Source organism: Emys orbicularis, chromosome 8 (assembly GCF_028017835.1).
Source record: "Emys orbicularis isolate rEmyOrb1 chromosome 8, rEmyOrb1.hap1, whole genome shotgun sequence".
Classification (NCBI taxonomy): Eukaryota; Metazoa; Chordata; order Testudines; family Emydidae; genus Emys; species Emys orbicularis.
Genome location: NC_088690.1, coordinates 99530182 through 99554654, shown reverse-complemented (window position 1 = coordinate 99554654; position 24473 = coordinate 99530182). Strand labels below are relative to the sequence as shown.

General features: G+C 42.1%; 1 protein-coding gene across 6 annotated transcripts in view; it reads right to left on the bottom strand.

The window, feature by feature from the left end:
• The window catches only part of ACSL6 (acyl-CoA synthetase long chain family member 6), a 103542-nt gene that overhangs the window by 19474 nt on the left and 59595 nt on the right, over positions 1-24473 (bottom strand). For 3 of the 6 annotated variants that reach the window (XM_065410217.1, XM_065410222.1, XM_065410219.1), the window contains 9 exons: positions 23416-23530; positions 20030-20094; positions 19120-19221; positions 18884-18983; positions 17045-17223; positions 16628-16660; positions 12140-12191; positions 5296-5369; positions 1141-1218 (listed from right to left, as the gene is read on the bottom strand). In XM_065410217.1, coding sequence (XP_065266289.1) covers positions 1141-1218; positions 5296-5369; positions 12140-12191; positions 16628-16660; positions 17045-17223; positions 18884-18983; positions 19120-19221; positions 20030-20094; positions 23416-23530 — 798 coding nt within the window. Of the gene's footprint in view, positions 1-1005; positions 1084-1140; positions 1219-4103; positions 4105-5295; positions 5370-12139; positions 12192-16627; positions 16661-17044; positions 17224-18883; positions 18984-19119; positions 19222-20029; positions 20095-23415; positions 23531-24473 lie in introns of all 6 variants that reach the window. The other 3 variants (XM_065410218.1, XM_065410220.1, XM_065410221.1) reach the window with 2 other exon arrangements.

The window sequence follows — 24473 nt, the reverse complement described above, 5'->3', positions numbered from 1 at the left end:
GTACTTCACATGTGCAGCAGGTTCCTGGCTAAATAATTAAAGATCCATATGGAAAAAAATAGTCACTGTATATGCACAGAGAGCACTTTAAAAAATTAAGTAGTGGAGATACTGAGGTTTAAAGAGTAATCCCAGGAGCCTGCAGGTTTCTTAACATGGCGAAAAGTAATTTAAGTCTGGTATAGGTGTTATTAGAGTTAGGCCCAAAGCAGAACTCCAAATCTAAAATCCCACCAAAAAAACAACAACACACTTTGGGAAAGCTTGGGTTCAGATTCTGATAAAAAAAAAAAAACATGGCGTCAGCCCAAATCTGACCACAGACTCCGAGTCCCCACTAAATTTTGGGAAATTTGAGTCAGAACTGAATCCAGATCCAAACTTCACAGTTCTGGCCAATCTCTAGTTCATGGATTTTCAGACCGGCAGTTTTCATCTGCCTTATTTGGAAAGAAAGTGAAGTCACTTATATGGGCTGGCATGAGTCAGTACTTCTACTTGTCATTATTTCCAAGAGACGATGGCTTCCACTTATTGTGCTTTATACACTGATCTGCCAGGAAGACTGCATGTGTCACCACTGTGGGTTTTTTTCCTGCTTTTCAGTTTCTGCAAATCTGATTTATTGACACCATAAAAAGTGTGGGTTGATAAAGAATACATGCAATATTATTTTAAACCACCATGATTGCTGGTCCTATAATACTTTGAAAAGCTGCCCCCCCCCCAAAATAATAGATATCTTTTGCCCCCAAAAGATAATTATTTCTGCACATGTGCCATTTTCTGATCTCAGTTACACTCCAGAGACTCTATTGGAGTTCCCTCAGATTTACCTGTGCAAATGAGATCAGAATCTGCACCCTGGAGCTGCACCCATGACACTTTTGGAGTACAATCTGTTTTAGCTCTACAGTATATTGTGGAGTATTTTGCCATGTTTACCATTTTACTTAGTTATTTTTTAGTGTGGAAACAGGACTTCCACTGATACCATGACCTTACCTGTACCATTCTCTCAAACATGTGTGCTAAAGGCAAATAGGAAATGTGTACATCCTCACAAGTAGGAGCCCACTGACTCTGGAAGAAAACACAAGGAGCCCCACAAGGCCTAGTCAGTTCAGACAGGTTTCTTACCTGTATAACTCTTTCAAACATGTGAGCCAGAGGCAGGAAGGAGATGAGCACATCGTCCTGTCTCGGAAAGATCACTTTCTGCAGGTGAAGGGCATGGGAGACAGAAAGGAAAGAAACACTGACAGGAAGACAACAAGAGAGTCATAAAACAATAAAAAGAAAAATGGCACCAGAGGAGCAAAAGGGTAAAGATTATCAAGAAAGAGAGAGAGAGAGCAGCATACGAAGCGAAGCGTTAGGCCACAACATCAATGAAGCTAAGTTAGCAGGAGTAGGAAAGAGCGCAAGGATGTACATAGAGAGCAATGGAGAACTCTCCCCGCTGCAAGAGTGTATTTATCAAGAAACTCTGCAGCTCATACGGCAAACAGGTGCTGACACCGAGGAACCAAATTTTCCTACATAGGCTTTTAAAGTGAGGTGACCAAATAAAGATTTGCACACTCAAATTGGCATTTGCCTCAAAATGGGTGTCTGGGCATTTCCAGCGCCGAGATTCAGGATTTGACTATTACGGCACGGTGTTCAGCTGCACTGAGTACACACTCACACTTGCACTCAGCCTCAGTGCAGCTGAGGTAGGGAGGAGCTCTGTCAATACTGGGACTGGCCAGGGGCCAAAATGGCCCCCAACGTAAGTTCGAATGGTGCCCCATGGCTGCTCTCCTGGCTGGGGATTGGTGGAATACATTCTGTTCTATCTCCAACTTTCTTTTGCTCCTGGAATACCTCTTTCTTCATCCAGCCGACCCTGACATGCCCCTGAACCAAGGGTTAGCAGGGGGATTGCATAAAGCTGGCCACCCCAGCTTTACACTAGCCCAGCATTCCTCCATCTTGGTTGGATCTTCAAGATGTCCCATTAGGGCAGCTTTAAAGTTGCTTTGTGCCACTCTGCCAGTGTGGAGTGAGCTTAACACAGCTAACAGTCTGGCACCTAGCCATGATGTCTAGGTTTGAAGATTTGGGTTTATTAAGCAGAAAATTTGTATCAAAAGTTTAATCCTGCACAGAGATGGGTACTTTCCTCCTAATTACAACCCTGATCCTGCAACTGGATTCAAACAAATGGCCCCTTTAGCCCATGTGCATCCCCACGGAAGTCAGTGAAGCTCTGCAGAGGCACAAGAGTCACCTGTGCAGATCCGAGTGCAGATTCAGACCATTAGATTGAAAGATGCAGGATTTTTTGTGGAGGTTAATTATTGATTTTAGTCAGAATAATATGTTGGATTATTGAGCTGCAAAATATTAATTCTTTTTGGTTAGTGTTTCTTCCAATTTTAAGAATCTACATTATTGGTGCTCCAGAGACAGATGTGGGGGAAGAAAGAGGCTGAATAAATTATAAAAAGAAGAAAAAACTGGTTTGCTAAGATTTCTTATTTTGTCTTATTGGGCTGGAATTTAACAAAGGCCCTTAGCCTTACATATTCCATCCATCAGAAGGAAAGCTAAAAAACAAAAAAAGTAACTTCTCTACATAAAAGAGTTTCCCAAGGTGTAGGGATAGCCATATTATAGTGATTACAGAAACTGATGGCTTGATTATATCCATTACGCTGCACCTTGTACACCAGTGCAAAGGGGGTTTAAAACCCTGCTCAATCAGAATGGTATCATTTCACATCCACTTTGCACTCCCATTACTCTGCTGTATCTGTCAAAATAATGGAGTATAATAGAAGCCCCTGAGTTGCTTTCCCATGGAAAGGAATATTGAGATTGACTCTCTTTTGGGCATGTTTTCCTGTCATCTCCTGAGGTCAGATGAGATAAGAATGTAGTGTTTTCAGTGTCTTGTTTCACCTGTAGTTTTATATGGCAGTCTGAATATTCTCGTGTACAGGAGACTAAGGTACTGAGCTCTGCCAGTCTACCTGCAAGTGTCTCTTCAAACTGGCCTCCTTATCCATAGGTACAACTGCAAAAAACCAGTCTCACCACTGGAGAGAAAAAGTCATATTTTTCCAGTTTTGCTAAAAAGGAAATATTGTGCCTTTGATGCAATATTTTTCTATTTTTTCCAAAAAATGAAAATCTTTGTTTTTTCTCCCCAAAACCAGCAATTGGACAAATATTTTTTGGAAAAAAAAAATTCAGTTCATTTTTAAACCGCAGCCAATGGGAGCTGCGGGGGGCGGTGCCTGCACGTGAAGGCAGCGCCTAACTCTAGGTGCTGAGGAAGATGTTGCCACTTTTGTGGAGCCCCCCAAACTAAGCGCCGCCCGGAGCCCGCACCCCCTTCTGCATTCCAACCCCCTGCTCCAGCCTAGAGCTCCCTCCCAGAGCTCGCACCCCGCATACCCTCCTACAACCCTGCCCCAGCCTTGAGCCCCTCCCAGCACCCAAACTCCATCCTGGAGCCCGCACCCCCTCCCACATCCCTGCCCCAGCCCTGAGCCCCCTCCCGCACCCAAACTCCCTCCCGGAGGCTGCTCCCCCTCCTGCAACTTGAACTCCTCGTTTCTGACCCCACCCCAGAACCCGCACCCCCAGCACAGAGCCCGTACCCCCTCCCACATCCCAACCCCCTGCCTCAGCCCGGAGCCCCTTCCCACACTCCGAACTCCTCAGCTATACCCCTCAGCCCAGAGCCCCCTCCTGCATCCCAAACCCCTCATCCCCAGCCTCACCCCAGAGCCTGCACCCCAACCCCCTGCCCCAGCCTGGAGCCCCCTCCCACACCCTGAACCCCTCATTTCTAGCCCCACCCCAAAGTCTGCACCCCCAGCCGGAGCCCTTGCCCCCTCCTGCACCCCAATCCCCTACCCCAGCCTGGTAAAAATGAGCAAGAGAGTGAGGGTGGGGGAAAGCGAGCGACAGAGGGAGGGGGGGATGGAGTGAGTGGGGGTGGGGCCTCAGAGAAGGGGCGAGGCAGGGGCATGGCAACGGTGTTTGGTTTTGTGCGATTAGAAAGTTGGCAACTCTATTAATGGCAGTCTTAGGTCTTGAGCCAATACCCTTTGAAATCAATGGAAAAAATCCTATTTCCTGCAATGGACATTGGATCAGGCTTTGGGGGCTTGATTCTGCAAAATTCTGCGTAGCCTCAAACTCCCTTGAAGTTGAGGGTGCTCAGCATCTTGCAGGGTCAAGCTCTTAGTTTTCACTACTGTGAACTGTCCCATTGACACTTTATGGTGATCATTAATGAGGCCCCAATCCTGCAGACACTTAAACAAGTTCAATGGGATTACTCTCATCACATGCATGAGTATTTGCAGGATTGGGACCTACACCAGGGAACCTTTACAGAGTCAAGCCCGAAAACAGGAATATTTACAGCATTGGCCAGGAATAGATATCAGATTTATTTTGATAAGGTGGGTGTGTTATCAGTACACTGTTTCTTTAACTGTAATGGTTCAGCCAATGGTCCTTTCACTGTGTACCAGTAGATTTTTTCCATCACTTAAGTATTAGCAGTCTATTAACATGATTAATTTGTGCTTCAGCAATGCCGTTTCCCATACAGGAAGTATGGTCTCTAAATGCATATTTATACATTGTTTTAAATGTACTTCACATATAAAAACTGGCCAGTTTTCTATTTTAAAAAAATTATGTTACACAGTGTCACATATATCATATTCAAAATACAGGCTGTAACAAGGTGTGTTTTAATATAAATAAAATGATTTTTGTAATATTTTAAATATGTTGCATAGGCTATCATATACTTTATATACACTGTGTGCAGAATGATGGCTATCAAACGAATAATGGACATGTAGGAAATTAATTTTCTCTAGGGGGTTGGTTTATTGTATGGGCATCACTGGGAAGCTTGTAGTCATTTTTTTAAGTTCTAAACACCAGTCATAATTTTACTGGGTTCTTTGGCCTTCACCAGGGACCCAGTACTGCAAGATCAACTCATTGACTTAATGAGAGTTGAGGGTGCTCCCCAAAAGGACTCAGTATCTTGCAGGAGCAGGACCCAAATGCATGTGCTGTAGTAGGGGAAACCTACTGTCATTCATCACTGAGGGCTTAACCTTGCTCCCATGTCAATGACTTGGGCCCCAAGAGTGAGATTTCACTTATCTCCTTGAGCATATTTCCACATCTTGGATAGATTTGAAATAAGCCAAAAATTCAAACTGAAAAAGTCACAGTATGCGGTAACACTCTCTAGATCGGGGTATTCACCTCTGTCACTTTCAGAAAGCCCGAAAAATCAGCAACCACATTTCTGTGAGTCAGCATAGCACCTTTGGGGTTCCCTGAAAAGAAAAAGAAAAAGAAAAAAGAAACAGCACAGCATTAATAAAAGACCCTGTAGTAAATTTTCAAAGGCTTCTAAGACCTGGAGATGTTAAAAAAATTTTCAATGTCCCTTCCTGAATTCTAAAATAGCAATTTTCACAAATGAGTTGTTTCTATGCAATAAAATATATAAAGACGTTTTAACTGTTTCAATATAAACACACAGAAGACCAATAGTATGATTTTATTGCCCATTCTCTGGGCCAGATAGTGTGAATCAGCCATTGAATCAGAGGATTTAAGAATGATGTGCAACTTTTTATAAAGTATTACTGTAAAATGAGCATAGCATGTTTTAACTGAAGGTTTTCTTCTCTGTTTGCAGCTACTCAAGATACCATTTGACACAGAGACCAGTCACCTTGATTTTGGCTAAGAAAGAGCTCTAGAACTATTGTACTTAACTTGAAGGTTTCTTTGCCAGATCACTGATATTACCATCACTGACTTTTTATTCTGAGTTTTGGCTTCTTCATGGCCACTTGAATAATGTTTCTGATGTTCACACCTCTCAATACACCGAAGTGTAGAGATTACTGGGTGACACACATGGCCACAAGGCCATTGATAAAACTGCAGCACTCTTACCCATGGGCAAATAGAACACAGTCAGCACAGCACATTAAATACTTCTGAGCATGTAAATAATAGAAAATACCTAGCATCGATCCGTTCTCAGGACCATGGTCAGGAGGAGTAAAGGGACTCCTGACCTTGCAGTGCTAGTGACTAGGACTTGACATATCTTCCTTTGCCTCAGCACCAACCCTCTTCATCACTCTTAAAAGGGACTAGTCACAGAGTAAGTTGCTAGTCAGTGTGAGTACAATTGGCAGAAGTGGGCCCTATTTCCCCCCCCCCCATAAATGGCAAGTAGATTAGTTTTAAAATCAGACTGAGCTACTGTATTGTAGTTCCTAGGACTAGCTGGGTGGAACTGGCTCTCAAAGAAGCCTTCCTTCTTTAATGTAAAGTAGATGGAGCTGTTTGTCATATGACAGGTGCATAATGAATCAAACCATGCCCTGTGGAATCCCACTGAAGTCAATGGGCCTGCCCAAACTGTACGTCCAGGCAGAATTTGCCCCCTGGATAAACTAATCATGCCCCTGGAATTTGGAAGGGGTCACAGTGGCTTGGGGGTTAATGTAGAAGGCTATCTTTTAGGGTCTGAGGTTCAATTCCTCTTCAGTTCACAAACTTTGCAGGTACCATGCCAGTCCCTCTGTGGATACTGCTTCAGATCACAAAGACCGTGCTCAGGTCAGCACTATCAGCAGTTACTGCCCAGGAACAGCAGGAGTGTTGAGCTCAGTTAGCAGAGCCGCATGGGCAAGACTGCACAATGCGTGTTCTCTTAGTTCTCCCTTCATTGCATGAACACCAAATTCATCCAACTTTCAGACTAATTAAATGAACCCTGAACACAAACATTGCCACTGCACATATTTATTGGAATGAACAGAACATTTATAACATATAGAGTATTTTAGAACATGTCTTTAGAACATAAGAACGGCCGTACTGGGTCACACCAAAGGTCCATCCAGTATCCTGTCTACCGACAGTGGCCAATGCCAGGTGCCCCAGAGGGCATGAACCTAACAGGTAATGATCAAGTGATCTCTCTCCTGCCATCCATCTCCACCCTCTGACAAACAGAGGCTAGGGACACTATTCCTTACCCATCTGGCTAATAGCCATTAATGGACTTAACTAGATAAATTCATGGAGGTTCTCTTTTAAACCCTGTTACAGTCCTAGCTTTCACAACCTCCTCAGGCAAGGAGTTCCACAGGTTGACAAAAAGAGAATTCTGTGAGCCAAGCTAAAAAATAGATGTGCATAGGAGACCAAGAAATTTCTTATCTTTTATTGTGTGTCTTGCCAAAAAAAATTCTCAAATCAGCCTGTACAATTCAGAGGGTAGCAGTACTTCTACAGAGTTGACTTCAGGAGCAACTTGTGAATGCACCAGTCCACTCATCCATTTCTCATTCAGACCAGCAAAAGAAAGCTGCCCCTGTGAATTTTTCTTCAAAACAATGATTGGATATTCTTCCTTAGTTTGTTTACCTCACTGAAATGCATCCTAGATTATATACCCCCAACTATATCAATTAAGGGTTTTTCTTTCAGTACCCAGCGATAAATCTTCAGACATCCTGGGAAACGAGATGGATTCTTAGTTTCTTTCAACACTTGAATTCATTTATTCAGTCTCTGAAGATTTTCATTGAATATTCAGATGATCCAGAACATCTTCCAGGGTTCTTCAAACCATCATTATCATAGATTCATAGAATATCAGGGTTGGAAGGGACCTCAGGAGGTCATCTAGTCCAACCCCCTGCTCAAAGCAGGACCAATTCCCAACTAAATCATCCCAGCCAGGGCTTTGTCAAAACTGACCTTAAAAACCTCTAAGAAAGGAGATTCCACCACCTCCCTAGGTAACCCATTCCAGTGCTTCACCACCCTCCTAATGAAAACGTTTTTCCTAATATCCAACCTAAACTTCCCCAACTGCAACTTGAGACCATTACTCCTTGTTCTGTCATCAGGTACCACTGAGAACAGTCTAGATCCATCCTCTTTGGAACCCCCTTTCAGGTAGTTGAAAGCAGCTATCAAATCCCCCCTCATTCTTCTCTTCTGCAGACTAAACAATCTCAGTTCCCTCAGCCTCTCCTCATAAGTCATGTGCTCCAGTCCCCTAATCATTTTTGTTGCCCTCCGCTGGACTCTTTCCAATTTTTCCACATCCTTCTTGTAGTGTGGGGCCCAAAACTGGACACAGTACTCCAGATGAGGCCTCACCAATGTCGAATAGAGGGGAACGATCACATCCCTCGATCTGCTGGCAATGCCCCTACTTATACAGCCCAAAATGCCATTAGCCTTCTTGGCAACAAGGGCACACTGTTGACTCATATCCAGCTTCTCGTCCACTGTAACCCCTAGGTCCTTTTCTGCAGAACTGCTTCCTAGCCATTCGGTCCCTAGTCTGTAACAGTGCATGGGATTCTTCCGTCCTAAGTGCAGGACTCTGCACTTGTCCTTGTTGAACTTCATCAGGTTTCTTTTGGCCCAATCCTCTAATTTGTCTAGGTCCCTCTGTATCCTATCCCTACCCTCCAGCACATCTACCACTCCTCCCAGTTTAGTGTCATCTGCAAACTTGCTGAGAGTGCAGTCCACGCCATCCTCCAAATCATTAATGAAGATATTAAACAAAACCGGCCCCAGGACCAACCCCTGGGGCACTCCACTTGAAACCGGCTGCCAATTAGACATGGAGCTGTTGATCACTACCAGTTGAGCCCGACGATCTAGACAGCTTTCTATCCACCTTATAGTCCATTCATCCAGCCCATACTTCTTTAACTTGCTGGCAAGAATACTGTGGGAGACTGTATCAAAAGCTTTGCTAAAGTCAAGGAATAACACATCCACTGCTGTCCCCTCATCCAGAGAGTCAGTTATCTCCTCATAGAAGGCAATTAGGTTAGTCAGGCATGACTTGCCCTTGGTGAATCCATGCTGACTGTTCCTGATCACTTTCCTCTCCTCTGAGTGCTTCAGAATTGATTCCTTGAGGACCTGCTCCATGATTTTTCCAGGGACTGAGGTGAGGCTGACTGGCCTGTAATTCCCCGGATCCTCCTTCTTCCCTTTTTTAAAGATGGGCACTACATTAGCCTTTTTCCAGTCATCCGGGACCTCCCCCAATCGCCATGAGTTTTCAAAGATAATGGCCAATGGCTCTGCAATCACATCTGCCAACTCCTTTAGCACCCTCGGATGCAGCACATCCGGCCCCATGGACTTGTGCTCATCCAGTTTTTCTAAATAGTCCCGAACCACTTCTTTCTCCACAGAGGGCTGGTCACCTTCTCCCCATACTGTGCTGCTCAGTGCAGCAGTCTGGGAGCTGACCTTGTTCGTGAAGACAGAGGCAAAAAATCGTTGAGTACATTAGCTTTTTCCACATCCTCTGTCACTAGGTTGCCTCCCTCATTCAGTAAGGGGCCCACACTTACTCATCACCATTTGATTGCAAGTAGGAAATTCTGAAAATATATCCCTTCCTTCCTCTCCCTTTTTCTATGTGAATAACAGATGAATTCAGTGTCCCACAGTATTTGTGACTCTAAACACATCAGAGCAGAGCACCAGTTTTCATAACCTTCATCACCAGAAACCTCATCAAGAAAAATTCCAGAACAAACAGTGCTGCAGATTTGATGTTGATCTAGCTACATGTGCCACAATGGTGATCACAGCATGTGTGACCCTTTTTTAGTACATGGAACTATTTGACAGACTGTCTAGGCAAACAGAGTTCACTTTGCTACAAGTCCTTCCCCAGAGCCCATCCTGGATGGAACAGCAGCATATTAGTGATATAGCTTGTTTTTCCCTTTCTTTTAAATCATTAAAGTATCCTCTACTTGAATTTGCTTCACAGAGATAACAGCACAAAATATCCTCAAGATAGCACAAGCACATTGAAACAGATGCATAATGGAGGAGTATCAACAATGGTAAGTGATTCCAGGCAGTTAATCAATAACCAGAGCATGACAGTCTTCAGGTGTCACTTCAGTGAGGAGCTTGTCTGACACTTCTCATATGTAAGAAAGGAAACTTTTCAATGTCACTGAATGCGTCACTGAATGAATGCCATCCAGTGTCATTTCTGAGCCTGTAAATGGCTGCTTATACAAAGTTAGCATCCATGAGTTACTGGTGAATTCTGCAAAAAGAACAGTAGTACTTGTGGCACCTTAGAGACTAACACATTTATTTGAGCATAAGCTTTCGTGGGCTACAGCCCACTTCATCGGATGCATAGAATGGAACATATAGAAAGAAGATATATATATATACATACAGAGAACATGAAAAGGTGGAAGTTGTCATACCAACTCTAAGAGGCTAATTAATTAAGATGAGCTATTATCAGCAGCTCATCTTAATTATTATTATTAAGCTCATCTTAATTAATTAGCCTCTTAGAGTTGATATGGCAACTTCCACCTTTTCATGTTCTCGTATATATATATATATATATATATATTCTTACTATTCTATGCATCCGATGAAGTGGGCCCACGAAAGCTTATGCTCAAAGGTGCCACAAGTACTCCTGTTCTTTTTGCGGATACAGACTAACACGGCTGCTACTCTGAAACCTGGTGAATTCTGCTGAACCATGGAAAGCCTTCATCAACATCCAATTGGCTCTGCTGGAGGTTAATCTTCCAAGGAAACCTGTCACTGGTCTGTACTTGAAAAACTGAAGGATGTTTTTTCAGAGCAGTCAGTACACACAGATGCATAACAATGTTTCATGTACATTTCCACTCTTAGCAACCACCATTGCCTCATGCTCATTTAGGAGTTGTGTTGACAATCAGTTAAAAAAAAATGAAGGTGAGTCCAAACATCTCAGAGTCAACCTCTGTCTTCCCTCTGTGAAGGCATTTTGTATGTCTGATCCTATGAATCACATACAAAAATTAAAATCCACTCCTGAGTTTACTAATAAACAGCCAAAAATAAATATAAATTTGCAAGTTATTAAACCCAAATTTTCATTATAGAATTCAAGTCATAATAGATACTTCCAAAGCTTTAACCTACTGACACTGGCTCCATTTCAAAATAATTCTAAGTCTGGTAATTCAAAATAAATGAATATGGGGCCCAATCCAGGCCAGGCACTTTCCGCCCCATAGGGTGGTGCACCTTAAAGCTGCAAAAGCCCAGGAGTGTCACTACAACCTCCACAAAAGCCCTCATGCAGATTAACCAGGCAAAGAAACTAGACTTATTCCAGTAGAGGAGGATACATAGGTGATAAGATGGTAGGTACTAAAACACAAGGACCATGCCCCTGGAAGAGCTCTGACTGCAGAGTTTGAAATCTTAGGTTTAGGGGGAGCCAGAAGATGGGCCGTGAACTTCACCTCCTAGCTGTGGTTTTTCAGGCATACTCCTAAGCATAGCCCAAAGCCTGACTCTAGCCCAAGGGCTATGTGAGTTTTCCACAAGTTTTCTTTTCCTTATCTGTCCAGAATAAAGGGCTATTTAGAAAAATAGAACATGCTGAAAGTAGTAAAGAAGAATGAAACTTTAAAGGAAACACTGTCCCTAGATTTTCTATACATTTTAAAATCCCAAACAAACCAAAAGTGCAGCCAATTTTTGGACAAATTCTTCCCCATAAGAGACCTTTGAGAGCCTCTCTGAGCATGGAGAGGCCACTTTTAGGTCTGTTATTGCCACTTTTAGGTCTGCTATTGAGTGACCAGGGAGATTAACAGATCTAAAAGTGGTAATTCTTCAACAAAAAAACTTCAAAAACAGACTCCAACGTGAAAACAGATACACAGAAGAATGAGGAAAAGAGATACACACACAGAACATTTTCATACACTTGCAAAATCATATTGCCAAAATATATTATTTCAGGAGTTGCAGAAAAATTATTATTTGTATTTTTATACCAGTGTAGTCTAAGTTTTTAATTTGATTATAACTTTATATATGTGTGTATGTATCTCTCTCTCACACACAAGTGTATTTAATAAACATAAAACAAACATAATTGTTCTATATAGGACAGTGCTAGATTGTGTTTATACACGGTGAGCCGTTATTCAGAGTGATTTTGGTAGTCTAATGTAATGCATTAAGATTAAAATGCCTGTTCTGTTACCTGTAGTGCCACTAGTAAAACAGACAATCGACAGATCTTCTGGTCGAGGAGGCTAGAAATACACAAAGAAAACAGGAAAATCAGAGAGTCACAGGTTAGCATCATTAGCCTTTGTGATCACTTCTTTATTGAACCAATCATGTCTCAACCCTGTCATTTCATTTTTTTCCTGGAGCTTGCAAAAACACATCATGTAATTCTTCCCCTAGTACGTTTGTCCATTTGGTCTAGTTTCCTTCTTTTCCCCTAGGTTTAGGTGCGTTAAAGGAGTGTGCTTTAGTGTGACTAGTATGCAAGATCCTTGCCTACTTATAATATGCAATAATATGCTATATTCCCTAATGAAAGAAAACCACAGCCCTCAAGCTTCTGCATGACAGCTGTTTGAACTACTTGTTTAAGATAATATTTAAGCATTTGGCCCCTTTAGGGGTTAGGAAATCATTTGCTAACAGATCCTGATTTTCTTCATCTGTATTTGTTATTCATGAGTGTCTCACATTTGGGATTAATAATATATAGATGATGAGTTGTTTGAAAACAGCTATTTTCTATTTGTTATTCATGTCATGTGTTGGGTCCCCTAAGTCACATGGCATTTTTTCTGGTCCCTAACTGGATGATAAACTTTTTATTAACAACAACAATAACAAATATTGTTCTAATTTCTGGCTGAATGCTCATTCGTTCTAAAAATTAGGGACATTTTGGAATGTACAGGCATTTTCACGAATACTCACAAGCACCAAATACATGCAAGTAACAATAATAAGACTGTAGGAAATGAAACTCAGCATTTTTACGTGTAAAATATTTGGAAGTCAGGTTTCTGTCTATTATGCATCTAGCCTTAATCTGACAATGTAGTTCATATGTTTAAATGTTCGGGTGCCTTAGTTTTTGGAAGCCCAGTTTGAGACATCTTGGGCCTACCTGTCACTGCTAAGTGCTGCTATCTGCAATTGAAGTCAGTAAGATCGGTGAGTGCTCAGCAGCTATGAATATCAAGCCCTGTGTGTGTCAAGTTGGGCCACCAAAAAGTAACACACCCAGAATTACAAGCCTCTTTTGAATAATTGGCAGTGAGTGCACCCAGCAGTACCACAGTCATTCGTAGTAAAACCAGACCTAATTCAACAGCTTTCAAAATGCTCCCAACTGGTGCTGCCGTGGTGCATTTTTCAGTTACAGAAACCCCAACAAGTCTCCAAAGGTGACATAGTGGAGGAATCCACTCATATGCAATGGGTAAGCCTTGCTAATTACCATTTAAATACATTTGACTTAATATTAGAATTTAATCAGGCTACAAACAGCTGGCTCTGCATGGATGACACACGTCATCTTCCACTTGATCAGAAGATAACTCATGACTGTGCCATGGCCACCTATTGTGATTTGTCTTTTCTGGTTATTGTTTTGTTTCCTAAGGAACATTTACTGTAGGTTGACGTGCTATGGAGTTTAAAATTAGACACAGTGTCACCAAGACCATGAAGATGACTTGTGTCAGCACATGAATCCTATTCTGTAATTCTGCAACTGCTGTTTTAGGGTCCAGTCCTACAGTGTATCAAGTTCAATAGGGTAGACCTCTAAAAGAAATTTACATGTATAAGTGTTTGCAAGACCTGTCTCCTTTTTACTCTATGAGAACACGCTCCCCTCCCCCCAACATGAATGAAACAGCTGTAGAACAAACAAAGCCCTTTGATTCCTAGCATGGCTAGTGACAGTATGCGGAGCACTTTAAATGGTAGTATCAGGGAAATAGGGGGTTTCAGTGCAGTCAGGACATGTTTTCCTTGTGGGGAGATTGTCTTGGAAACAAGGACAGGAGGTGAATAAAAGGGAGTTCTGCTACTAGAAATTACATCAGAGTAATAGCTCTTAGTCTGATTTGTAGGACTGAGTGCTCAGGAATCATACAAGAACAAAATAAGGTAGGAAGAGAAAAAGGAAGAGAAAAGGATTAGGGGATATAACTAATAAAGGGCTGTGGGTTTTGACCACTAGGCTCTGCTGTAAAAGGCCACTCTCATAAAAGAATGAAAGTTATCCCTTATCCTCAAATACATCACAAGTCTCCTCTGAAATAGAGAGAGGAGGCAATTCACAGATAACAGTAACTTGTCTTTTATAATTACAAGATTTAGAGATGTCCCTATGCAAACCACAAAGGCGGAGTTAATGATTTCAGGGCACAGTCCTGTTGTACACATAGGCAAAACCACTGGTAGTTTTGCCTGAGTAAGGATTGAAGGTATGGACCCTTAATGTCCATCACAATTTTTTTAACACCACAAAACTAATACCAGCCCCAGCTGTAATTCTGTTCTTTACTTTAGAACGGAGTAAACGAACATGACAGATTGACCAATCCAAGTCCAGCTCTAAACAGGTGGAAGAATGAAAGGGGCAGTGCTAACAAGGAACTGCTGGATTGCATTGTGCACACCTCATAAATAGTCTCTTCTCTAGTGAAAGGTGCTTAGGGTCCAATCCAAACCCAGTGAAGTCAACAGTAGAGCCGCTTGAAATTTTTTCCCTCACAAAAGGTTTTTCCAAAGAGAAAATGCTTTTCAAATGAACCTAGAGTATTCATTTCCAGCCACAAATTTAGCCTGAGGCAGCCACCCGGCCCCAATACTAAACTTATTCCAAACTAGCCAACTGGGATGCACCCTACCTAACCAAAACTAACAAACAAGCCTCAGAGCCAAAGGTAGATTTTGCTGGCCAACACATCTCAACCCTATCATAGCCGGAACCCAACACCAAATGTCTCAACCTCAGCACCTATAACCACCAAAAGCCAAGATGGCCAAAAGGCGCAAACTCTAAAAACAGAATGTCAACCAACCTCAAGCCTAACTCTGGTCAGAAGCCATTACCACACACCATCACTAGCCCTGCCTAGGAAAAGCAAGAAGGCCCAACCATAATATCCAACCAGACTACTAGCCCCAAACAAGCTTTCATCAAGGTAGCTCACTAAAGATAGCAACATAGCCGTGGTAGCAAGGGCAGGAGCACTGGATAGCAGGCTGAGTACATAACAAGAGACTGTACTTGGATAGTTAGACTGTGCTGCCTAACTTTAGCCCAGGGCCCCCTAGCCTGGGGCTCCCCGCAGGCCTTTACTATTATAGCCTGCCCTCCCATTCCCATCACGCCCAGTCCTACTCAGAGCCCTGTGCTGCCCTACTCCTAATTGTCATCTGGGTCCATGTGCTGGTTCTGACTAGAACCCTCATCTGTGCCCATATATCCAGCCCAGGCCAGCGTTTGAACCTCATTTATGTAAAGTCAGGCTCCAAAAATCCTGAGATTGGGTTAAAAATCCTGGGATTATAATTTTAAAAAGAGTGTGGTTTTTATTTGCTGCTGGGGTTTAAACCTTTACGATACACTCAGGACATGTTTTCAAGCTTTTCTCTGCAATCAGAAAGGCTAAAATTTGCTTTTTTTAAAAAAGGAAAATGGAGATTCTTATGAAATAACATCATAATGGGAGCTGCAGGCCACAGGGACATGCTGGCTGCCGCTTCCTGCGGCTCCCGCTGTCTGGAAACGGCGAACCGCAACCACTGGGAGTTGCGGGGGGCCGTGCCTGCGGGTGGTCGACACAAACAAAATGTCTTGTGGCCCGCCAGCGGATTACCCTGATGGGCCGCGTGCCGAAGGTTGCCGACCCCTGGGATAGTAGGTGGGTCCATATTATGATTAGGGTTTGAGTTAGGATTCATGCTGGTTAGCAGGCTGGGGCAAGAGGTAAGGATGGGATCAGTTAGCAGATGTGAACAAGGATTAGGATTGGGGATGGATGGAGCTCTCAAACTAGGGTTAGGGATTGGGTTTGTATGTGGACCCAGATGAACCTACAGGAATCTAGTCTGAGATGTTTCCTGTTTTTTCTGACTGGCAATCAAGATGTCTTAACTGGAGCCATTAATTATTATTACATTGTTTTTATGCTGCCTTTTTGTTGAATTGTAGCTCATTTGCCTTTCATAAAAGACACTATTAAATTGATGTAGTTTGAAATCTATTCTAAAGTCAGGAATTTTGTTTAGCAGTTTTTTGAAGATGGTTCGTTTAATTTGTCCTACTTATTCTTACACTTAGCATTCACAAAGCTCTTTAAAGAACACTGTAGAAGCTCATCCTCTATCGTTCCCTCCTTGTGTTTATGTTCTGAAGTTCCATTTAAGGATTCAGGGCATATAATTTATGAAGCAAATAACATACATCTCAGCAAATGAGATCCACACTCAGACCATTAGTGGAAGATAATGGAGCATCTTTAGGATCCTTCATTGTCAGTCACCTCCTACTGAGAAATATACCAGACGCTACATTTAATGAACACACAAACACAGTTCAGGCTTTGTGCACACTCTGGCAAATTATTCTCTTTCATTTGTGAAGTTTGTTTAAAGTAACTACATGCGATTAAAGGTTGGAGAAAAAAATGATTGGACTTACCACAGGGACATGCTGACTCTCACGGCCACAAGCCTGAAAGAATATTAACAAAATCATTTCCATTCTAACATATGCAGATTAACGTGCTTGTTAATAAACTGCAAATGACCGAGGAAGCTGGAGACAGAAAGGAAGAGAAAGAAGAACAGGAAAATCCTGCCCTGACATCTCTACAGGATCCAGTTTAAAACAAAGTTTAGTTCCAGTAAAACCTCTGAGAAAAATACATAAAACAGAAGAATTGAGCATAAAAGAGAAAAAATAGCTGATCAATGTGCCTACTAATAATAATGTAACTTTATCCATGAGAAGCAGCTTCTTGCTTTAACTGAACATCCATCTCCTGGATTTCATCAAATAATATCTGACCTGATTATTTCTGAGTCTAACATTAAACAAGAGGGATAGGAACTTCACCTCTACTTCCTGCATGGATTGGACGTGAACACCACATCTTTTCCCTCTTTCCTTTAGGTCCTTCTCAAAAGGGTCCATCAGAATAATAGACTTTAAGCCTGGCGTTTCTCTTTTCTCTACATGATCCAGGAGGATTCTGGCTTTTTCTGGTTTGTCACAGATTACAGTGGAAATATCAGCTAAAAAACAAAAACAAAATAATTTTTTAACTTAAATTTAAAACTAGCTGCAGCTTCACAGTACTCTCTGTGAATCTCTGCTAATCAGTCTTCGACAGTCATTTTATATTTATACCATTAGATCTTGGAATATAATATATATTTTCTCTTAGGAAACAAGTACATTTTAATATTTAATCCTAGTCACCGTAAATCAACACTGAACAGAGCACACTAATGTATCTGAAATTGAATGAATGGTAAGGCAAATATTTGTTTGCAGCACAATGCGCATCAGACCGACAGCTACAATTATTTTAGGATTCAATTAAAAATATGAAAACTGCAGAAAAAAAATAAACCTGAATGGTATGAAGTGGTTGTTAGAAACTCAAAGCCAAAATGATAAAAGGAACAGCTAGTAGCACTGAGATAATTCTCCTCCCTGGAATGATCTTGTCAGTGGCTGATTGCTGTTATGATCCTGAGCTATCCTGCAGCCACAGAAATCACAGCAAAGCTCTCCTTGAGCCAAGTTGAAATGCACACTGGGCCAAACCCTGGTCCCACTGAAGTCAATAAAAAAAGCTCTTGCTGTCCTCAATTGGAATTGGCCATCTGTGCAACATGTAAGATGCAGTAGAAAGAAAGGGCATAAAAAGAGAAAGGACATTTTAAAAAAGGAATAAATACATCCTCAACTTGTGTCCGCGGTTAATTGTAAATTGACAGTTTGCACCCACTGAGGATCTGGCCCATTCTTTAAAAATATACATCAACCAAGTCTCCAGAAGTCTCCAGGAAAGTGACTTTAGAACAAAGAAACCTCCTTTCTGAGAAAGCAGTGTGTGTTCAGGATTCTCATTTTCATATGGCATATAAAGTTAGATGCCACTAAAAATCTGCCCTGCTTTTGCATTAGTACAGCTCAGACCCGTCCCTGCAAAACAACTGTACAGCCTTGTGTTCGGCTTTTCGGCACAAGACAAAATCTTTAGATTTTACTCTTACGGTCCTAAGCCCTGATCTTGCAAAGTTTGAAGAAGGGGCTTAACTTTAAGCTTGTGAGTTGTCCCATCGGCTCCGATGCTTAAAGTTAAGCATGTGCTTAAGTGCTTTGCAGGATTGGGACCCTAGAACCTTAAAATTTGTAGGGAGAGAGTCTCATTTTTTTATGGGAAGTCTATTACATAATAGAATTTACCCTGCCAGGCAGAAATCCCAGTAAGACAGGTGCAATGTTAAGGCTCAAGACCCATAATGTTCAAAGTAAAATACATGCATAAAGTGAGGTTTACTAAATGATAGATTAATTGTTAGCACTTGTCATTGGAACAAAATAAGCAATAATGGGCTAATGTTGTTGCAGGGAAAATGTATTACATATTAGGGAAAACTTATAAACACTACACTCAGTTCAGCAGTAGAACAAGCTACAAGACGATGCCTGGCTGGAAATATACAAAGCTTATCCATTAGGGATAATTTCAGAATAATAAAGCCGGTCCTCCCATGATACATAGAGATATACTATATAACCCAGCTAAGGTTACTTCCAGCTAAAACGATTCACTGAGCCAAAGCATCTGCCTTTAGGAAAGCAGAAGAGAAATCAGTCATTCTGCATAACAAGAATGATTTTCTGAGAACCTCAATGATATTTATGCATGTCTGTTTTTACCTGTGTTGATAATGTAACGAATGGCTCCATGGCCTAATGTGTCATACAGGGGGACCACCACCATAGAATAGGTATAACAAGCCAGCTCAGAAATGATCCACTGGAAGGAGATTTTACAAAGAGAAAAGGGGTAAGGGAAGGGGAGTGATTAAAACACTTAATGAGATTAAAATTTAAAGTGAGATCAAAACTCAAGAATATTGTTAACACTGCATGAGGTTACAGCAACATCTCACCTCTGGACGGTTTTGTGCAAAGACCCCAATAAACTGACTTGCTGATGGTTTACATCCCTGTTGGAGTAACCCTGATCCTAAAGCTTCTGCTCTTTCAGAGACCTAGAAGTGGGAGAAAAATGGATAAGAGAGAGGAATGTAAGCAGCAGACACAAATGAAACCTAATCTACAGTGGTGGGCTCTAATATTCGTTTGTGGATAACACATAAAACAGACTCCGGTCGCCTGTAGCCATTAAAGAATTCATGACACTTTTGGCATTCACCTTAGTGCCCTGGCTAAATTCCAACCCGAGCAATTAAATTCTGCTTACTTAAAACTCCCCCATCACGTGAAATTGTTATGGTGCTCTTTATTTCTGGTCTTAGAGCTAATCAGTAGTTTATTTATTTCAGTGTGCATAATGCTTTGGTGCTATTACATGGCCTCCCCACCCAGAAGTGGCTGCATTTCAAGTGCTGAGTGAGGCAAAGTAATCACATTTGATCAAATCTGTACACCTTGCACATGAGTATGCCCACTGAAATCAGTGGAACTACTTCCACGAGTGAAGCCATCAGGATTCAACCCAGGGTTTGTAATTCCCCAAAGCTTTGGCTTGCGAAAGATGCTTTGTAAATCAATACTACTAGTAGTCAACACTAAGCTCCCAATCCTGCTAAGTGCTGAGACAGCTCAATGGAAGTGAAGAATGCTTATAGCAGCTGCCAAAAGGTGTGCAGCATCTGGGAGGATCCTGGCTCAAATGAAAACTAGCAGGTAATTGAAAGTGGTAAAATAATACATGATCATAACCCTCCCCTCCCCCTCCCCCCAGGATAGCACTAGGAGGTTTCTTTTAAAAACAGCTACGTTTAGACAGTAAGGATAAGGATTCTTTGGTGAAAGAAAGATTCATGATAACCTCACCTCTTTATACGACAACCATTGGTAAGGCTGCTTGGGCTTTCTGAATCCTAGACAGGGGCCATTCTCTAAACAAAATAAACAGATTACAAAGTTATGGGGGTCTTAGAGCCAAGTGCTAATGAATTATAGGACCCTGAGCACCTTAACAGTAGGAGGTTGCTCTTAAAGAACATCCATTGTTGTTATCAAGGTCAATCCATGTTTCTCTGAGGCAGAGTTCACACAGAGTGCTACCAGATTAAAAAGGAAGACAGCCCTGTATAATGGGGCACTGGATTATGGGCCATGTTGAGCCTTCATTCAAAATCGCAGAGGTGGTGTTGATGTTGAGCAGGCCCAGTGCCCTGTTAAACCAGCTTTTCCTTAAGACAGTGTGAACATCATTATCTGATGATGGCTTTCATCCTAAATGTCACCTCCCACAGGTCTGGCTGCCCTTTCATTGAAGCCCTAGGAAGTCAAAATTATTCCGAATAAAAATGCACTTCTCTGGAGGAGGAGCGGAGAACATAAGCGTCTCACTGTAGAAAAGAGGACAGCAATACTTGGAACGTTAAATTGCTTTTTTCCCCCGAACCTCACCACACATAACCCACCACCTGTCCTCCGAGGTACTTACATGTGCCTCATCACCAGAGTAACAAACTGCATCATATACAGCAGTTATTCTGTTGAGGGTTCTGGTGGCATTAAAACACCATCAGAACAAAGCTCATGTGCTTTGTTCAAGTCCAAAAAGGATCACAGCAAGGGCCCCAGTAAATCTGTGGCCAGGAGCCTAGATACTCAGACCGTAAGCTTTTTGGGGCAGGTCTTTTTGTTCTGTGTTTGCACAGCACCTAGCACAAGGGGTCCTGGTCCATAACTAGGGCTCCTAGGGACTATGGAAATACAAATAATAATAAAAAATAATGACACACTTCAGGGTACCAGACAGGAAACGCCCAGAAAGCTTCAAATACATGTTAAATATGAAGGTTTTTACTGCATTTAATGTAGAACCGATACAGTATTCCAGGTGTCATTTAATTTTATACTGAATGTAATTAAATTTACCCTGCCTGTACATTTAATTTTCAATGTACTGCAAAATTTTGTATTAAAAACTCATAACTGCTTTGTAAAAGTTGTCAAGGCTGGGGGGGTTGGCATCTGGGAAGGCGTGGGAGGCAATTGAGGACTAAGGGACTCATTTACTGGGTGTTCCTGCTAAACGGTCAGTTACCAATGTTGCCATTTAAACGGTCATCATTAGGTTTCAAAGTTAACATCTCACAGAGATGACGGCAAGATCACACACCTCTCAAAGCTATTGTTTCAGGTTGTCTGCAGACTCAGGCAGGCATCGCTATGCTGGTTTATACTTGGTTCAAGTTTGAAAGGCCCCTCCCCCCCAACCAGGAAAGCTAGAAACCTTTTTTCTTGACATCAGTGCTTACATTCCAAGGCACAATTCTGCAACATGAGACAGAGTCTGAGGCAAATTCCATCGTGCAGTTCACAGGGCTCTGACTAGAACCTGTACTTGCACGCATTCCTTTCACTTAGTCCGTACATTGCATCCCCTTCACCTCCCTTTCTCTCACTCCTGTTCCTGTTCCTCTTCTCCTCAGCTTATCACTTCAAACATTATTTATGTATTTACATTTTTAAGATTTTTCACCTTAAACTTCAGGTGCAGTAAAAAAGAACAAAAAGGTGTCGAGCCCAGTTTATTTATATAAAGATGGGGAAACCGAGAAACAGAATTTAAGCATTCAGGTTGCGTGTGGTCAATGTTATAGCTGGCATTAGGACTCTGGAATTCACAGCTTCCAGTTCAAGACCTCTCTGACTCAAAAAACCCATCTTATCAGGACCTGTGTTTGCAAAGTCCTCATTAATAAAAGGTCAAACCTTTTCAGGGACTTTCCCCCTCCCTGCTCCTTTTGTGCTCTTGCAAGGCTCTGATAGGAAAAGCTGGTACTTAGGGTACGTCCAGACTACCCGCCGTATCGGCGGGTAGCAATCGATTTATCGAGGATCGATATATCGCGTCTCGTTAAGACGCGATATATCGATCCCCAAACGCGCTCCCTGTCGACTCCGGAACTCCACCGGAGTGAGCAGCGGTAGCAGAGTCGACGGGGGAGCCGTGGCCGTCAATCCCGTACCCTGAGGACGGGAGGTTAGTCGGAATAAGATATGTCGACTTCAGCTATGGTATTCCCGTAGCTGAAGTTGCGTATCTTACATCGACACCCCCCCCTAGTGTAGACCAAGCCTCTGAAGGGACTTTAAGAGTCATCTTGGAGCTACTCGGACTCTCCCCTGCTCCTGGCTCCTAGTGCCCTATCCACTGGACCAGTCCTGCCATACCAAAAATCACAGTTCAAATAAATGAATGCAGACAAAAAATGTTTAATAATTCTATCCATCTAAACCAGCAGTTGGCAGGGTTTGTATCAACTGTAATTTTTAACAGCACTAACATGATGCTTTCTTGAGGACATTTCAAGCTACAAAATTAGTGTCAACCTAGGCCAGAGAGAGATTTATTCCTTGCTTCCTTTAGTTTAATTACTGCAAGATAAATATATTGTTTCTGCTTTCTGTTCCCTGTATGCTGTAGCCACTGTTTTATCCCTAGACAATGAAAACAGCACTTTTTACAGTTCAGTGTGTCAGATGTAGGTCAACTGAGAAAGATCAACTGTGGAAGGGGTGTAGTTCATTTGCTAAGCTATGCAGATGGGACCTTGCGAAATTTCTGCCATTTACCCAAGCAGGGTCTAATGCAGGCCCTCTGCATGTGGAACTCCACAGTCATTGCCAGGGGCAGCTGCAGGTGCTCAACAGCTCTGGAAACCAAACTACTTATTCAGGTGCTTAAATAGGAATGTAGGTGCCCACGATTAAAAATGGTGGCCACCGGATAACATCTTCTAAAGTGCCAAAGTGATTTAAGTGTTTATGAAAGCCAGTGGGATGTAGGGGCCTAAGCCATTTTGCCACTTTTGGAGATTCACCCACACGCCCCACTTCAGTAAAAATACCATGGCTTCCATGCTTGCTGTAGCCTGTGAAGCTCTTCCATGGCTGTATGCTGGTTTCTGCAGTTAAGAAGCTGACTATGGCCTGAATTTGCTTCACTTCTGCACTCAAAAATCCTACAGGCCCACATTTTTGGGGGCCAGTTGTTCCCCTAGCCAGCAAGGCCCAATCTTGGTCAACAGCAGAGCTCTTATTGACTTCACTGGGAGCAGGATTCAGCCCCAATCTGTACAGCTGTTTTCTCCAAAGACAACAGACCCAATTCTACCCTCTGACCAGCGCTGAGATAGCAGCATTGAAGCCCAGTGGGGTTTTAGTCAATATAATGATCTTTACATATCATCATAACTTACCAGATATGTTAAATCCCCTTCTAAATACTTCATACATTGTCCTTGCATCATCATAGTAGTGAGTTAATAATTCTGTGCTGTCACCTATCACGGACCGCCGAGCTCCTTCCCAGCCCTATGGAAACCAAAACAACATATAATGATCAGATCAGAACCTTTTGAAAGAGAGAGACTAAAAAACCAAACAAACCCAAAACAACCATCTTTGGAACTGTCCCATAGTGCAGTACTTAGGCTACAACAGCCTGAGCATTAAATGCATTATGAGGCAAGTTGGCCTCATAAACCTAGAGGTGGATAGAATTTAATCATGAATCTGCCATAATCTTATATTAGAACCTGCATGACGGATTAGCCCGCAAATTACAGGTGCTCTAATATTATTTGTGGGGAAACATATTGAATTATATTCCTGTGTTAGCCTCAACATAAATATTTGCTTTTGTCTAAAACTGTATAAAAGTCAGACAGGCGGGTTTGTTGTGATTTTCCTTAACCCACCAAAAAAATCCCCGTTGTTCTGTTTCTGTAAAAATAAAATATCCAAGCCAAGCCATAAGGGCCTTTATAAAATGAAACACAAAACACAGCCGATGGGATTCACTTTGTAAGCACATTTATGCTTCACTCATAAATGCATTTCTTTAAGTAAAAACAAAGGAAAACAACAACTGAGCCCCAAGCCTACTGACTAATTAGACTACTGGGCTTTTGTGTTTGCCCAGAGATACTAATGCACGTGCACCAGCTTCACCACTGATTTTGCTCTCTAGCCGCGCCCCAAGGATTTTAGCCCATTCCTTCCCTCCAAGGCTCTAGATGATTGTATCGCTTTCTTACTCTCTCCTAGTACGTGGAACAAGAATCTTTACATGCTCATCATTTAGAGCAGTTATAGGTTTTATTCACAGATTGAAATTAGAGACTAATGTTTCTAGTCTCAAATATCATTTAAATAGCTCATATGTTAATGGAAATATTTTAGGCTGATTTAGAAGTAACAGACTAGAAAACAAAGCCCCTCAAATTGCACTGAATCTCCCTTACACCCCCCATCC